The sequence below is a fragment of the Rhinolophus hipposideros genome (assembly GCF_964194185.1).
Source record: "Rhinolophus hipposideros genome assembly, chromosome: 9".
In the NCBI taxonomy this organism is placed as follows: domain Eukaryota; kingdom Metazoa; phylum Chordata; class Mammalia; order Chiroptera; family Rhinolophidae; genus Rhinolophus; species Rhinolophus hipposideros.
Genome location: NC_138055.1, coordinates 13201425 through 13218467, shown reverse-complemented (window position 1 = coordinate 13218467; position 17043 = coordinate 13201425). Strand labels below are relative to the sequence as shown.

General features: G+C 44.0%; 1 protein-coding gene across 3 annotated transcripts in view; it reads left to right on the top strand.

Moving 5' to 3' along the window:
* ABTB3 (ankyrin repeat and BTB domain containing 3) overlaps positions 1-17043 on the top strand; it is a 275923-nt gene that overhangs the window by 172528 nt on the left and 86352 nt on the right. For all 3 annotated transcript variants that reach the window (XM_081060705.1, XM_081060706.1, XM_081060704.1), the window contains exons 2-3: positions 251-400; positions 7044-7248. In XM_081060705.1, the coding sequence (XP_080916831.1) occupies positions 251-400; positions 7044-7248 (355 nt within the window). The remainder of the gene's footprint in view (positions 1-250; positions 401-7043; positions 7249-17043) is intronic.

Sequence of the window (17043 nt, the reverse complement as noted above, 5' to 3'; positions counted from 1 at the left end):
TCCTTTGGAAATGTGTGCATACAGACGAATGCCCACGTGGTTGTTAAAATCAGCAGGCCAGGACCTTGGAAACCTTCTACAACAGCTAGACATCATTTCCAAAAGGAGTCCGGAGCCTTGGGTGTCAGCTCGGCTCTAGGGTGTGCACTCTGGTGTGGTGGAAGGTTGTGCAAGGTTTTGTACCGCTCCTTCAGTTCACTGAAACCTAACGATCTGGTTTCCTTTCCTTCTCTCTCCCCACTGACTACAGGAGTGCTGTGCCTGCCGGACAGTCTGAATCTTCACAGAGACCCACAGAGGTCAAACAAGCCTGGAGAACTGCCCATGTTCAGCCAGTCGGAGTTGAGAACCATCGAGCAGTCCTTACTGGCCACCCGTGTGGGCAGCATCGCAGAACTGAGTAAGTGGATGCTGGTTTTCCAGCCCTCTCTGTGCCCAAGGTGCCCCTGCCCTCAGGGCAGTGCTTTCTCACCAGCCAGCTGACACCTCTTATTGAGCACCTGCTGTGTGCACAAAACAGTGCCCAGGGGAGGGCTCTGGAGTCAGGCAGGCCTGGTAAATGCCCTGGCCCTGCCACTGACGTAGGTCAAGTTCATAAACTTTCTGAGTCTCACTTTCCTTTTCCATAAAATAAAGAAAATAATACTCCCTTGCTTAGAGTGGAGTTGTGGTGATTCGATGAGCGAATGCCCGTAAAGGAGTTTGGTATGGTACCTGGCACACAGGAAATCCTCTGTAAACGGGGGCTGTTCACCTGATTTTCACAAGGGGATCCATTTAAAGCATATATCAGATCACATCTCCCCTCTGTTCAGAATCCTCCACTGGCTCCCCATCTGACCCTAAGTTCTCAGAATTGCTTCTGGACCCCCCAGCCCATGTCCCTCAGCCATCTTCTCTTTCTACTCTCGCCTGTGGCCCACTAAACTCCAGCCACTCTGGCCCCTTGTTGGTCCTTGAACATAGAAGGCATACCTCAGGACCTTTGCACTTATGTTCCCTCTTCCTGGACCATGCTTCTTTCGGATATCCATAGCGCTTGCTCCCTCATTACCTTCAAGTCTCATCCAAATGTTACCTTCTCAGTGAGGCTTTCCCTGACCACCCTATTTAACATTATAACATTTAACATTATAAGGGCCCTGAGGCCCTTACCCCCTTCACTGCTTTACCTTTCCCCCTAGCAGTTATCCTATGACGTACTCTATACATATTTTGTTTTTTAATAGCAGCATCACTGGGGTATAATTGATATACAGTTCCCTTATTTAAAGTATACAATTCGATGGTTTTTAATATATTTACTGAGCTGTGCAGTTATAGCCACAATCAGTTTTAGAATGTTTTCATCACCCCAACAAGAAACCTGATGACCATTAGCAGTTGCTTCCCTGCCCCCTAATTACACCCTATATTTGACTCATTTATTTTTTAAAAAATTATCTCCCTCTCCCTACTAGAAGATAGTTTCACGAAGGGTAGAGATGTTTGTTTCGTTTATTAATGTAACCCCAGCACCAAGAATACTGGGACATAATAGGGCCTCAGGAAATTTTATATATGTATATATATGGAGAGAGAAAGACAGAGAGAGGAGGGGGGGAGGCAGAGAGAAGGGAGGGATTTTGAAGAAGATTGGGGGTGCCTCAAGTTGGAGTAACGATTTGTCATGCTGGTGCACCCCTAATTTAGGGCTGTGCTCTCAGAGGAAAAGTAAACCTGTGTTTCCTTATGATCCCATAGAATGTTAAATGACGTAGCTGTGTGTTCGTTCCTGATGGGCCTGGATCATTGAACTCAGAAATGCTAGATTATCCTCAAGGATGAGTTGGTGTGCGATTCTAGAAAATCCTGAACTATAAAAGGCTTCTGAATCTAGACAGGAACGTGTGCCTCTTCCCAAGGGGACTGCATACACCCAGGACAGGCAGCCATCCTCCCTTTAGCATATGGCACCTCTGGAAAGGGAAGTAATAGCTGATTGAAGCCGTAGTGGGGCCTTGTGGTCATTGGAGCCACTTTCCTGGCACCCGGATTTGGAAATTGCATTTCCATTCTCGTTAAAGCCCTGAAGTCACACGATGCTTCCAAGTCACCAGGCCTTCCAGTTACCAGTGAGTCGATTTTCTTCAACTTTGGGGTGCCATGGACCCCTCTGGCAATCTGGTAAAGCCTATGGACCCTGTCCAATAAAGTGCATAGGTTTACAAAAGAAAGCAATTACACTAACATTTTCATCTCAACTGAGGTGTAGTAATTCTATGCTTTTTGCTTAGCACGGTAACAAAATCTAGCAGCAGCTCTGGTGACCTCATTATTTTGAGATGGTGATGTGTGGGAAGGATATTTTGAGATAGCTACAATTGGCACGGGATAAGGAAATGTCTGCATTGTAACAGCTCCTCCCGACCCCCACCCCCCGCCCATTCAGATATAGAGGGTCAAGCAGCCCCCTGGGAGAACGTCACTGTAAGAAATGCCAAGACATGCCCGGGACCCCAGGGGAAATGCAGAAGCTGGTACAGTTCTGGGTCATGTCTGCAAGGCATAACCTGGGAAGAGGCCCCCACTCCAGCTGGTCCACACGCACTGTCCCCTGGGTTCTTAAAGGTTTGTCCTGGGCTATCCTAATGGCCCCTCCCTGGGCTGGGCCCTGCTTAATTCTGGAGCTCTCTTCGAAGAAAGGATTTGCTAAACAAATGTGCGCTTCACCTAAGCAGGCAGTCTGCAGGAGCGGCTTGCCGCATAAATTGTTTCTAAGGACAATTTACTCTGCAAATTAAATGCTGTCATTGTGGTTGAGTGTTGACTTTTGCATATGAATTGTTGGCACACAAATGGGTGCTGCTAATTATGAACGGATTTTGTACATTCATTAAGTGAGCCCCATAGAACAAATGCACGGAAGCATGTTGAGTAGGTGACTGAAGGTAATAAAATTGCCTTCTTTTCTGATCTGATTGTAAGTTAGATTGGCTTGCTCTGTGGTCTGAATTAATACAGCCTTGCTCTCTCTGTGTACATAGAGACCTATTATTCATATTCAAAGGTTACTCTGCCAGTGTGGATTTTACAAACCACTGTTTTTCCAGCAAAGGAGAGGTGGAAAGAATTTTTGCCCAGGCGTCCCTGCTCTTCTTGAATCAGACTGTCCAGGCTCGAGGGCGGAGCCCCTGACCGTGGCCTTATTAATAGCCAATAATAATAACAGCAGTAAGTGATGTTATTGAACTAGGGAACTATGAAAAATCTATGTGAATTATTTTCAATGTCACTATTACTATCTATATTGATGTGGGAGTGGGGTGAGACGAGGATAAACAGTTCCTCTAAGATCAACCATACCTGTGAGCTGAATTCAGGGCTGGAGATTGAATCCAGGTAACAAGGCAGAGCTTTCGTGCCTCACCACTGGACTAGACTCCTCCTGGGGGAAGCCCAGCACATGTTTCTACGTGTTGCAGGGGGGAATGAGAGGCCCCTCTGTAAGATTGGGGTGTTGGTCTGATCTGTGTTCCTTCCAGCTGAGGATTTGCACTTTTCTCTGTAGGATGCATTGTGGATGCGCTCCTCAAAACTAAATTGGAGATGTGAAAATTCACAAAGGTTAGTTAGCAAGTCCCTTTCCAGGCACCTAGATGGGTGCGCACCCCTACAGGCTGAGTCTTCTCCCTGTGGCCATCATATCAAAATATAGAACTGCCTTGATCAGTGGTGACGTCCAGAGCCGTCTCTGTCCAGCCTGTTACAGCTTGGGGTGAAAATACATCCACTATTTCCGGAGCACTTATGCCAAGTGATTTAAATACATTAAAGATATTATTATTCCCATTTCACAGATAAGAAAACTGAGACTTGGAAGGATAAATGTCTGGCCCAAGGCCACACTTCGCTAGTAAGTAACAGAGTCATCATTCAAGCCTAGTTTTTCCTTTCTCCTCTTTGATATGCTGTGTCCAACTCAGCTTTGCCTTCTTAGCACCTAACACATCGCCCATAGCTTGGGAAAAACCCGTTGAATGTGAAATGAATAAATGAATGACCCACAGTGAACTAGTCTGAAACAAAAGCTGCAGAAAATGCTGTAGGTCAGGGGAACTCTTCACGAAACGCCAGTCAAATATTAAATACTCTATTGAACTGAATTTTGAACTCAGAGAATTAGATCTGAGCCTCTATATGTCTAAAATATTTGAATGAGAAGCTTAATCAAGATACCACAAGGGTCCTCAAACTGACGCAGGCTGGTGATTCTTTAACCACGAGCCCTGGGAATCTGCATAGTGATGCACCAAACTTCACAGCTGACTTTGGTGGGTCTGGTGGGCGGGCCACGTCTCCTTCCTGAACCAGTGCTGAGGTCTGGGAGAATGGGGCCCACCCAGTCCTCTCCATTGAGGCCCGACGGAAGGAGAGGTGCTGGTTTTTCTTTTTTTCCCCCCGAGATCTTGTCTCTACTCTTCTGTCTGACATCCCAGTCTTGCCCCCCAAGCTCCCAATTAACCCCCCATTGGTCAGTCATTAATTATAGTAATTGCTTTCTGTCATTTAAAGGGGAAAAAACTGAGGGCCCCATTGAAAAATACCTCTTCCTGTTGTCTTTTCACACTAAACCATGAACTTGTTGCTCCACTCCATGAGGCAGTCAAACTGGGGCCATTAATTTACAGCTGTGTGTAAAAAGCGTTTCTGGGTCGTCTCTCCTCGGTGCCAACAGAAACAAAAGAAAACAAAACAGCCCTTATTGCTTGGACAAGGGGAGGCCTCTCTTCTCGTTTGAAACTGCCTCTAGTCCCAGAGTTGTGGGAGGTTTTGAAAACGTGCTGCAGTAAGTGGTAGGTGACCACGGATGAAACGAAGAGAAGGGAAGGAAGTGAAAGTGCTGTCTAAGCACAAGCTTGAGCAGAGGGAGCCCCCCCACCCCCTGCCCTTTGGAATGTGTGGCCCTTTGTCCCAGGGCAGTCACATCTGGCATGCAGGAGGACGGCTTAGTGGGAGCTGCACTGATCAGAGCCTGCGTCTGGCAGGTTAGAGCCGCATTTCCCAAAGGGTGGCCCTGGAGATGATGGTAGGTGATACACACAAAACACTTTCAGTTTTTAATTGCTATGAATTTTTTATGAGTACTAGGAAAATATTGGTTTTCCATTTATGGCACTGATAGGAGGTTTCCTTTTAAAATGAATTTATGTGTGTGAAAGAATGAGCCAATTTAAAGAAAATTATTAAATAAATAAATTGTACCTGTGGCACACAGATATGAAAGAAGTCACAATGGTGACTCCCAAATGGCTGACATTTCGGAAACCTGGTTTATACATGGATTCTCAAGTAGGTGCCTAGAGCCAAACTCCAGCGGCCCAAACTCAGGGCAGCTAGTTACAAGTGATTTGTTGTTTGGGGTTACAAGTGATTCGTTGTGTTGGGTTCATGAAGCTGACAGATAAAGCAGCAGATAGCACTTATATAGAGTGGGGTTTAAAATGGAGCTAGTGATTACAGAATCCCCGTACCAATTTCATCCCCCACGGCCAGCCCTGCTCAGAAACATGCCTGGGACATCTGATTCAGGGACTGGGCTGATAATGATGGTGATGGTGATGGTGATGGTGGAGGAGGGGGAGGGGGAAAAGGAGGAAGAGGAGAGAAGAGGAAGAAGAAAAGGATTCTGATGTGGCAGTCTGAGTCCAGAGGGCATATTCGTAACCACTGCACTGCACTGCTCCTTCAGGAACAGGACAATGAATGAGTCTCATCGTCTCTGCCCTTGAGATTCAGTAGGGGAAGCAGACATGGGGACAATTAACTGGGAAACACGACAGAATTAAACAAGTAATGTGTTAGACTTTCTTAGCAGGTGTTACCGGGTACACAGGAGAAGGGGAGATTGATTCTGACTGGAGCCATTCTGGAGGGCTCCATGGAAGAAGTGGCATTTGATCACAGCCTTGAAGGTCTTCATTAGTTGGGAGAGTGAAGGAAAGGGTACTCTACGGTGAGAAAACAAGAACAAAAGCAGGGAAGCTGGAAGTACAGGGCGAGCTGAGTGATGCTCAGAGGAGACAATTAGCCAGAGGAAAAAGGCTTCCCGGTGTCTTGGGGAATGGAGTGGGGGTGGTACAAGAGCCCTAAACACAGACCCTCTTCTCTTTTCCATTCCCTTTTGATTTTTCTTGTTTTGAGCTGCTTTTTTGGGAAGTCTCAAGAAAAACAGGTGGAAAGGTGAATGCCCTCCAACCTGACCCCAAAGGAAAGTACAAGAGCATACACATGCCACCTTGGTAGGCTTATTATTCTGATAATACCAAGTAGCACATGCCATAATTCAAATTTAGAAACTACAGAAAAAATGGAAGGGAATATCACCCATAATCCCACGAGGCAGAGAAATCCTTGGTCAACATTTTGGTATTTTTTTCTGGTATTTATTCAGTGCATAGTTTTTAATAACATAATCCTAATCACACTGTGCAATTTTAAATTTCACTTTTTCCCCCACTTACCATTTTAACATAAGGATTTTTTTTCATGCTACTGTACCTCTATGTAAACATTCTTAATGACTGCATAAGTTTATGATTTTATCATGTGGATGTACCAGAGTTGATTTTACCATGCTCTTATTTTTAAACATTTGTTTCTTTGTCAAATTTTGGATCCTATAAATAAGGTTTGGGTGAAAATCCTCGTGCATAAAGATTTTGCTGCATTTTGGATTCTCACATTGGGACTGAGTCCCAGAAATGGAATTACTGAATCAAGGGTAAAAAACATTCTTTAACACCTTGGCTGCATAAGGCCAAATTGCCTCATGATGGACTTGGAGCTGGCCGTGGCTGCATTAGGTCAGTGTGGAGTGAAGAGCACAAGCATTAGAGTCAGATAGACCTGGCTTGGAATCTTGTCTCTGCCTCTCACTAATCTTGCGACCTTGAGCCTCCGTTTCCTTATCTATAGAACAGGATTTCTCAAAGATCTTCAAGCACATCTTCTCTGTAAGTCTTTGCTGCCTGAAGGATCTGAAATCTTACTTCTGTCCGCAGGTGACCTGGTGTCCCGAGCAATGCATCACCTGCAGCCCCTCAATGCCAAGCACCATGGCAACGGCACCCCCCTGCACCACAAGCAGGGGGCGCTCTACTGGGAGCCCGAGGCCCTCTACACCCTTTGCTATTTCATGCACTGCCCGCAAATGGAGTGGGAAAATCCCAACGTGGAGCCTTCCAAAGTCAACCTCCAGGTGGAAAGGTAAGACTTACCTTTGCTTTGGATGGCCTACAAAAGGAGTTGCCCTGTGGCCAACACTGCCTTGTCATGGGAGGGTGGGTACTGCCTCCAGGGCAGCACAAGGTTGGGGAGGGGAGAGAAGCTGGCATCAGAACTGCCAGGTCCCAGAAATTCGCTAGAGGAGTCCAGAAAGGTACTTGGTGCCCTTAGAGGGTATCTGAGACCGTGGTAGGGTCTTTGAAATGGTATTGCTTAAGGCTAGTCCAGTTCAAGGTAAAAATGGCCTGGGTCAGAAGAGCAGGTCAGGAAATTCTGGAGGCACGAGGGCCTCTGTAGTGCAGGGTGGTTTCCTTGTAAAGGCAGCTTTGGGGGAATGCCAGCTCCTTGGGTGGGAGGTGTCTTGTCTTCTTGTCTTCCTGGCTGCCCTGAGGCCTGGGGGTATAGTGGGGACGTTGGACCATACCTACCTGCTCAGCCAGAATGGACCTCTCAGGTAGGCAGGAGACTGGCTTGCTTGGGGAAGTAGAATCCTCAAGGGAAAGGTAAAACAGGAGAGATGGAAGGGAGAGCTTCCTAGGAGACGAAGGTCCCCCTGACCCGGCTTCTGCTGCTCTTTGGTGCTGTCCCTCTGCTTCTCTGTGCCTCAGTCTCCCCATCTGTAAACCAGCAGCTGACCTACCTAAGTGGTTCCCAGATTCCCTTCTATCTGGAAAACCACAGGATTTTCTTAGGATGGTTTCAGCCTCTCAGAGGCAGGGCATCAGGAACCACCCCGAGGAGAAAAGGCTGCCTGGAGGCAACCCCTCTCCCTCTGGGAGCAAGCCCACAGAGCTCATCTCCCCAGAGTGTCTCACAAATCAGCCCCCTCCTCCACACAGGCCTCTTTACTCCAACTCCTGCAGCAGTGATCCCTGTTTATCAAAGCAGTGGCTAAGGGAGCATGCTCTGTGACCCAGACTTCTGGTGCAAGTCCAAGCTCTTCCAATAAAAGCCAGGGGGCCTTGGGAAAGTGCCTCAGTTTCCTCATCTGCATTATAGGGCTACTAAAGAGTAATTCCTTCATAGGGCTGTTTGAAGATTAGATGAGTTGAATAATGCCCAGCACATAGTAAGTGCTCAATAAATGTTCACTTTTATTGTTGCAGTTAATTTATTATTGTAAATATTATCTGCACGTAGCTGAACAACTCTCCATTTGGGCTCAAATGCATTTTCCTTTCTCTGTTGAATGCTTCCAAGTGGTTTTGCAATTCTCATTGGACGCTCTGTTTCTGCCAGGATGGATTAGAGCTTAATTGGGCTCCTTTACGAAACCACATCTCTTGGCTTTTCAGTTAAGGAAAGAGGACGGAGCCTGGGCTAGACAGAAGGTGCCCTTTTTTTCTTTTTCTTTTTAAACATCCCAAGTTAGCATTAGTATTTCAGTCCAGTCTGGAGTTAACTTAGTGAGAGGATTACTCAGATCTCCTGCTCCAGGCCAAATCAGAGGGTGCCCTACGCCTTTTTCGTGTTCCAAACATACCCAGGATGAGAGGTGGCAAAATTTCCCTGGTCCCTGGGCAGAAAATAACAGCAGTCAGACACACCAAAAGTTTGCTTTCTAAGAGTGTGAATCCTGTGTAGAAAGAATGGAAACCATTGGCCTGTGCGGTGTCTAGGTTCTCTGCCCCTCCCCCACAGCCTGAGCAATAGCAGTTTCTCTGACTCACGCCTCTCATCTTGTCTTCAATTCCTGAAGCAGCTGACCCCTCTCCATCTCCAGCCAGCCAGCACCTCCTCTGAACTCCAGAACCTTCCATCCACCTCATCCTTCTGGTTTCCACTGTCAAGTCTCATACTCAATCTGGTTCTTCTTAGCACATTTATTCTTTTCTGCCTAACACGTACCACAATTTATAATTATACGTGTATTTCTGTGTTTGTTTTGTTTATTGCCTGTAAGCTTCATGAGGGCAGAGAATACATCTGTTTTGGTCATCGCCACACACCTAATGCCAAGCTCAATATCTGGTGCATAGTGGGAAGTCAACAGATATTTGTGGAACGAAAGAACGAACAAATCCATTGATCCAACTGCCTACGGAACATTTCAATGTAGAGTGCTCACAACCACCTCAAAACGAAAGCCATCATCTTTTCCAAACCGACCATTCCTCCTTTCTCCCCAGTCTCTACAAATGGTCTCACCATCGATCGGGTCACCGCAGTCAGAAAACGGGGACTCGCCCCACACTTTTCTGTCTCCCTCACTGCCTCCTATGGCCAACTGGTCAGTATGTCTCATTGATGCTACACCTGTGACATCTCTCATGTCTCTAGTCCTTCCTCCCCAGATTGCTGCAACTGCATGACTCAGGACCTCGTTCCCTCTTACTTCCGTTATCCATTTGATTTCTAAATGGTCTCCCTGGATGGGAGGCTGAGTGTCCTCTGACCAGCTCCATCCCCCTCACAGCCACCAGACTCAAGTTTCTCAAATATAAACCTCATCACGTGACGTACTCCCTGCCCCCTCCTCAACACAATTGCACAGTTGCTGTCACATGTTCTAATATGCAGTTTCCCTCTTCCCTTCTGGAATCTATTTCAGAATTCAGAGTGTAGATGGAATGGCTACATCTAGGAAGACCATCTAAGAATTCCAAATTCTCTTGGACAAGCTTTATTTATTTATTTTTTTTGGATTATAAATTTTTTTATTAGTTTCAGGTGTACAAAACGATGTAATAGTTAGACATTTATCATTTATATCTCTCACACAGTGATAACCCTCCTCCCCCCATCCACTACCCCTCTGACATCGCATACAGCCATTACATTCTTACAAGAAGTGGAGTACAGCATTTTATATATATATATATATGTGTATATATAAACTTGTAGTTGACATTCATTATTGTTCAGCTTCAGCTTCAGGTGGACAGTGCGGTGATCAGGCATCTACATCATCCCTGAGGTGGTTCTTGGACAAGTTTTAAAGAGTCACGAACTACAAGGGAGAGCAAAGAGAACACGTCCCAAAATTTGTTGGAGTCATTTATCTTGGTCTTTCCATTCCTTTTTGGTTGAATTTTCAGGCAACCACACAAAACACAAAGTGGAACTTGTCATTTTTAGAATTCTGTTCACGTTGATCCTCTGGAAAGAGTATGGATTTGGGAGTCAGATAGACCTCGGATTTGGATCCCAGCTCTGCTTCTTCCAGCTCTGAACAAGTCATTTCACTTCTTTGAACTTCTTTTCTTCAACCGTAGAAGGAGAACCAGAGCAGCCTCGCAGGACTGGCATAATCAATGAATTAGATATTATGGCTGAGACATCCTGTGCCAGGGCCCTCCTCCCCACCCCCCAAACAGTAGCTGGTTTTACACATTTTTTTGTTGCTCTAAAATCTGTCATCGTTGTCCCTACAGAAGCCCGTATGTGAATTCTTCTAGACAAAAGCTATTTCTTCCTGTTCCCTGATGGACTCGACATTGGTGTTTAGCATCTGAAAACACACACGGGAGGGCTTCAGAGGACAGAGAGCCTTTAACTGTCTCAGTCAAGTGTTTACACCAACTCCCTACCAAAATCTTGAAACAAGAAATTTCCAGTGGGAGGTAGAACACGAGTTGGGAGTTGTTGGTCTCTCTCTCTTTCTGTCTTTTTTTTGAATCCCCCAGATCAAACAACATGTCTTTGACTCTCTATTTCTCTTCTGGCAAAGTCAAGTAGGGCCATGGTGCCTATGGTTTTCCACTAGACGATATAAGCTCTGCAGGAACAGGGGATGAATATCATTTGCTTTTGTTCATGCCCAGCAGAAAGCCTGGGAAATAGTTGTTGACTGAAATATGGATTGTTTTGTGCCTGAAACCATTTCTACTTGTCAGAAGAGCCTTTCTTGGTGGGAGTATTTGGATCTAGGCCTACGCGAACCATTTTCTTCTCTCATGTGGGCACAGCTTTAGAGTTGCTGCATTTGTTTTGGAGAGTTTCATGTTTCACTGTGGGATTTTGAAGCAGCTCAGTGCCAATGTGAAATTTCTGTAATTTAAGTTTTTCCAGAACTTTGGCTACTATTTTTTCAGCTTCTGAAATTTTTCAAGTACCTCTGATGTTTTTATTTAAAAAAAAACACAAAAAACTCAAATAAACTTATTTTGTAAGATTATGATTAGGCAATGTTTACTTTCCAAATAATAATAATAAAGGTAAACACCTTAATTTTGATGGTAGGGGCCCCAGGAGACTGCTGTTTTGAAATGGAATCATCGTAAATCTGTGATAAGATTTTCTTCTCCTGTATCATTCCTGGAAATCTCAGTGATCCTTAGCTGTGTTTGCCATGGATGATTTGGGTAATTTGTTACCACAAAATGAAAAAACAGTAGGTTGAGTAGAAGTATTTTGTTCCTGAGGTATCCTGAGAGGAACAGTGATCGCTTCACCTAGAAGACTAGACAAATAGGTAGTTCAACTCTCCCCAACCTCACTGGAAACAAACAAGGATTTATACTTAGGCAGTGGCTGCTCTTACTTCTTTTGTAACCGTTGCTGTACAAACAGATGTGGCACGCTGTCTACCAGGGGAATCTCAACTGCAAACACAAGTATACAATCACCAATCAACTATTCAGGGAAAACTAATGGAAGCAACAAAATAATCTTAACAAATGGAAGAATTTATACTTGAAGAAATAGAGTTAATAAAGCAAATATAACAGACATTAGAAGTTAGTGGTATCCAAATACATCTTCCAAGACATTCACCCTACTGAAAGATCACCCCGACACCTCAGTTCTTAATGCTTTGTCATCTGTGGCATATGTGACAAATGATATTCAAATTTTAACATACTCCAATGGACATATCCAAGGTTACACAAAATTTCCAGCATTATAGTTGTAACTCCCTCATTCTTTCCTGTGAAGGAATGTATCAGAATCCAAGTGAGTGGAGTTATCCTCGATACAAGCAGCACTCCTAGTAGGAATGCTTAGTTATAAAAGTTGAATGTACTATGACTGCTTAAAGCAGAAAGAAAACCCCTGGGAGGTCTAGTGGAGGCAGAGGTTACCAAATCCTTTCCCCTTCTGCATGAGAATATGACCTTGGGTTAATTCTCTAGCTCGGTTCCCCTGGAAACCTCTAAAAATTGCAGTATCAACTGTGTTGCTAAGCAACATTGCTTATGGTCAAAATGACCGTGGATTGGCAAATTAGATCTAACTTGGTGGTACTATAAATACTTCACAAATATCCAGAGCTTTGGGCTTCCTTAAATTCATTGACGCTTATGTCATTGCAGGGACCTTGGGAACTATTTTTATGAAGTTGTTACAGGAGATATTGGGGTTCATAAACCAGGGAAGTTTCCACAACCACCCAAGTGAATCCCATCTCCTTGTACCTGTCCTCTGGGCAGAAGATAGCTCTGCGTGAATTGCTGTTAGGACTCCCACTCAAAGGAACATCTGATGATGTTCCTGATGATGTCCTGCTGGGCCAAGTGTGACTTATGGGAGTCCCATGAGTCTAAATGTTTAGTTGATCTTAAGAAGACTTCTTTTGGGCACCAGACTCGAGGCTACACAAGCTGGAACAGTGCCCAAGTTGCACCCCAGGACTGCTCCAGCCGAGACTTCACAGCCTCCAGGGCTGGGCACAGACACTTGACCTTCTTACCACTGATGCTGGGCATTGGACACTCCGAGCAGGACTTCTGTTACTGTTACCTCTGAAAGCTGTATGTCTCTGCTATCACCCTTGTCAGTTCCATGTTTCACCTACGTCACACCAGGTGCTTGGAGCCCAGGGCACATGCCTGCACCATAGCTGCAAGGGAGTCTGGGAAGGTGACAGTCTACCTTGTTGAATCATGGACTAATAGTATGGGAAATTCTACAAATATAGTAAGGTCACCAGTGGTTCTAGGCAGTTAAAAAAGTTGATGAAATTCCACTACACTCTTCTACTTTGCTTTTTCTTTCGTTCTTTTTGTTTTTTATAAATAAGACACAAGTGGATCATTTACACAAATCAGTATTTTTGACCATTATTACCCATACATCTCACAACTGATTGGTTTACAGACCATAGTTGAGAACCAAAATACTCCCCAGCATAAGGACCCCTTGGGCTAACACCCTGGGAACCTCAATAGCTGTTCCTGGCATCCTAAGCAAGGATACAGAAACCTTTACCCAGAGGAAAAATTATCCTCCCTCATCTTCCTAAGGACAGTGATCACATCTGGCATAGAAGTCCTCTAAAATGCCCAGCCCAATGCTAGTGGGTACTGGAGAAATTCAGAGTCAACTGAAGAATTGGGGACACGCTAGAGGGAGAGGACCATGTATATATTAGACCTGTTTTACGCAGGGCTGTATGTGGGCTTTTGGGGCTGGCCTGGCACCTCAACCACCATATAAGTGGTTCCAAGTGGTTCTAAGGAGTTCTAAGTGGCTCTAAATGATTCAGCTAAGAAACAAAGTTTTAAAACATGATCCATTTGTACCTTGAGCATTGCTGCAATTTATTTCATTTGGCCAGGGTAAAAACAACTCTAATCCCAATATTTTTCAAACTGTAGGTTACAGCTCATTAAATGGGCCATTAAATCAGTACAGTGCAGAGATTGGCAAACTATATACCCCCACGGGCCAAATCTGGCCCACTGCCTGTTTTTATAAAGTTTTATTGGAACAGAGCCACACTCATTTGTTTACATATTGTTTGTGGCTGCTTTTCCACTTTTGATTCGTTGTAACAGATGTCAAATGGCCCACAAAGCTGAAAATACTATTGGGCCCTTTCCAGAAAAATTTTGCTGACCCCTGATCTTGTGGACTATGACCTGCATTTATAAAAAATGAACTAGAATTGGATTTTTCTTTAATCAGAGTAGTTTACATGAGGTAAAGTATGTTTCATGAAACTCATTTTTTCAGTTATATTAGTTGAGGTTGATTATCTTACCCAAGGTCATATAGCCAACATTGCAGAACTAGTGTTTGAACTCTTGGAGTCAGGCCCTGGTCTGTGCTTGTATTCACGAGGCTATTTTGCTATTATTGATGGACTGTGGTTTTAAAGAAATCATAATATATGAAAGCCTTGTCCCTAATCCCTAGAATTTTTTTAAAGAATCTTCATGAATGTTTCCAGGATTTAAAACTAACACACTTACTAAATAAAATGCGGTAAATTAAAAAAAAACACATACACACAATAAAAAAGAAATTTTTAATCACCCGTAGTCTCTGCATCCAGGAATAAGTACTGTGACCCTTTGGGGCATTTCCTTGCAACCTTAGCTTTCTGTGTATATACGTTTTGTTTGGTTGTTTCACAAAACAAGGATCATATCCATGGTTGGTCTGTATCACTGACTAGCCTTTAAAAGCATTATTTTTCAATGGACTGTTCCATCCTTGGAAATGGAACTTAAACTCAAGACAGATCTGGGAGTAGGCCTGTCAAACATGCTTTATGGAGAAAATATAAAACTGAGGCCTAGAGGGACAAGAGGACTTGTCTGGAGTCGTAAGCACATTTGCAGTGGATTTGCAAGGCAGTGCCTCAGTGCCTTTGCACATGCGTTGCCTTCTTCCTGGAACAGTGTCGCCCCTCTACTCCATCATCTGGCTACCTCCATCAGTTTCATCCTTCAAGACGCATTTTAGGTATCACCTCCTCCATCTGCACTAAGTGTCCAGGGCCTAGCTCAGGGCATGGCATATAGTAAGTGTTTAATAAATGCTTGTGGAACTGAACAGAGCTGGGTCGGAAACCTATGTGTTCCAGATCTTGGTCCAGAGAGCCATGTGGCCATTGTCAACTCAGGCAGCCCTCAGTTGGTACTGGCTCTACAGTTCACATGCTCCAGGCCTTAGTTTCCTCAGCTGTAAATAAATAATCGTGCTTCATGGAACTGTTTCAATGACTAGTGAACTAACTTATGTAAGTGCCACACACAATCACTGGTGCATAGCAGGTTTATCCATAAATGGCAGGAATCATTATTTACTCCTTTCATCTAGGGTGGTATCTTCTTAGATAAAAGAAATTTTGATCAACATTTCGTATGTGGCAGGCCTTGCTGTACCTACTGTATGTGTATTAACTAAGTCAGTCCTCACAATACCCCTTGAGGCAAGATTAGCCTTACCTCTGCCCATTTTATAGATGAGAAAACTGAGGAGCAGTAAGGTTAAATAACTTCGCATTTCAGCAGGTCTATAAATATCAAAAATATCAAATGAATGCTGGGGAAGAAAGCTATCCACTAAAGGAACAGAATATATGCTATGGTGTGGGGGCGGGGCAGGAAATGAGACAAAAGAAAGTGAGATCTTATTCTGAAGAGGTGTTGGAGGCAGCAATAAACTGGACTAGAAGGAGGTCGCGAGACTCGCCAAGGTGTCAGGACTTCCTCCTATAAGCAGTGAGGAACCAGGAGGGATGCTGAGAAGGGAGGTGAGGAGGTGAGACCTGTATCTGACAATCACTTCCCTCGACAGAGGTATAAGGAAGGTAATGGACATTTGATGAGCACCTACTATGTGCCATGTGCTATGCAAGGCACTTTACTTACAGAGTTTAATCCTCACATCAAACTTGTGAGGTAGACTGCACCTACAGATGACACAATTAAGTCTCTTTGCTACTTAGTAGGAAAATGCTATTTGGAAGCTTTTTAGGTAACGTTAAGGACCTTCATTGCACAATAATTATATCTCTGGATATTTTTTATTCTGGAGTTAGAATGCCTAAATTAATATCTTGGTACTAACTCTTAGTAGCTGTGTGATCTTGAACAAGTTGCTTAACCATTTTGAGCCTAAGTTTTCTTATCTGTAAAATGGGAGGTACCATAGAATCTACTTCAGAGGGCTGTTATGAAGCTATTAGGTGTATGTGTGTATATATATGTATATATATAAAATACATGTATATACATATATACACGTACACACACATATAGCACTTAGATGCTATATGTAATATAATATATGTGTATATGTATATGTATATGTGTGAGATATATATATATATATATCTATATATATATACATATATATAGATATATATGTATATATATATCTAAAGAGAGAACTTAAAACCCAGCATGGGCTCCTTAGAGATCACGGCCATTATTATTCTCGCTGTCATGGTGCTCATAACTGAATGTGTACTATAGCAGTGTTTCTCAAACTTGAATATGCATTTGACTTCCCTGGGATCTTGTTAAAATGCAGATTCTGTTCTTTAGGTCTGAGATGGGGCCTGAGATACTTCGTTTCTAACAAGTCCCTAGGTGAGGTGTTGCTGCTGGCCCATGGACCACTCTGTGAATAACAAGATATGATAGTTTTTGTGTGTTTGTCATTCATTTCCCCAACCTACTCCAGCTCCTAAGTTACAAAAGGGCAAGAAATAAGCATGTATGGTGATTTTCGTCTCTGGTAGACTGTGGCACATAATAGGTGCCTATTAAATATTTCGCAGGCTTTGGGAGCTGGCGTGAGCCTTGCAGGACCTCTACTTACCTTACCTCATGAGATGCTGGATCCCTTTGCAATTTTCCAAAATGAATGGATCCCAGAGTTCAGACGTAGCCGGCCTGTCGAACTCCCAGGCTTTGGAGCAGCAGCCAAGGAAAGATGCTGAGTATCCGAATGTAATGATCATCTTTAGCCTAACAAGGTGGCCAACAAGTCTAAAGCGGCTCAGGGATAGCAAATGAGCAACAAGCATGCAAGGGAAAAAGGTGAGACAGGATGTGACAGGTGTCCTCCCCGGAGAGAGGCAGTAAGGCATATCTGGAA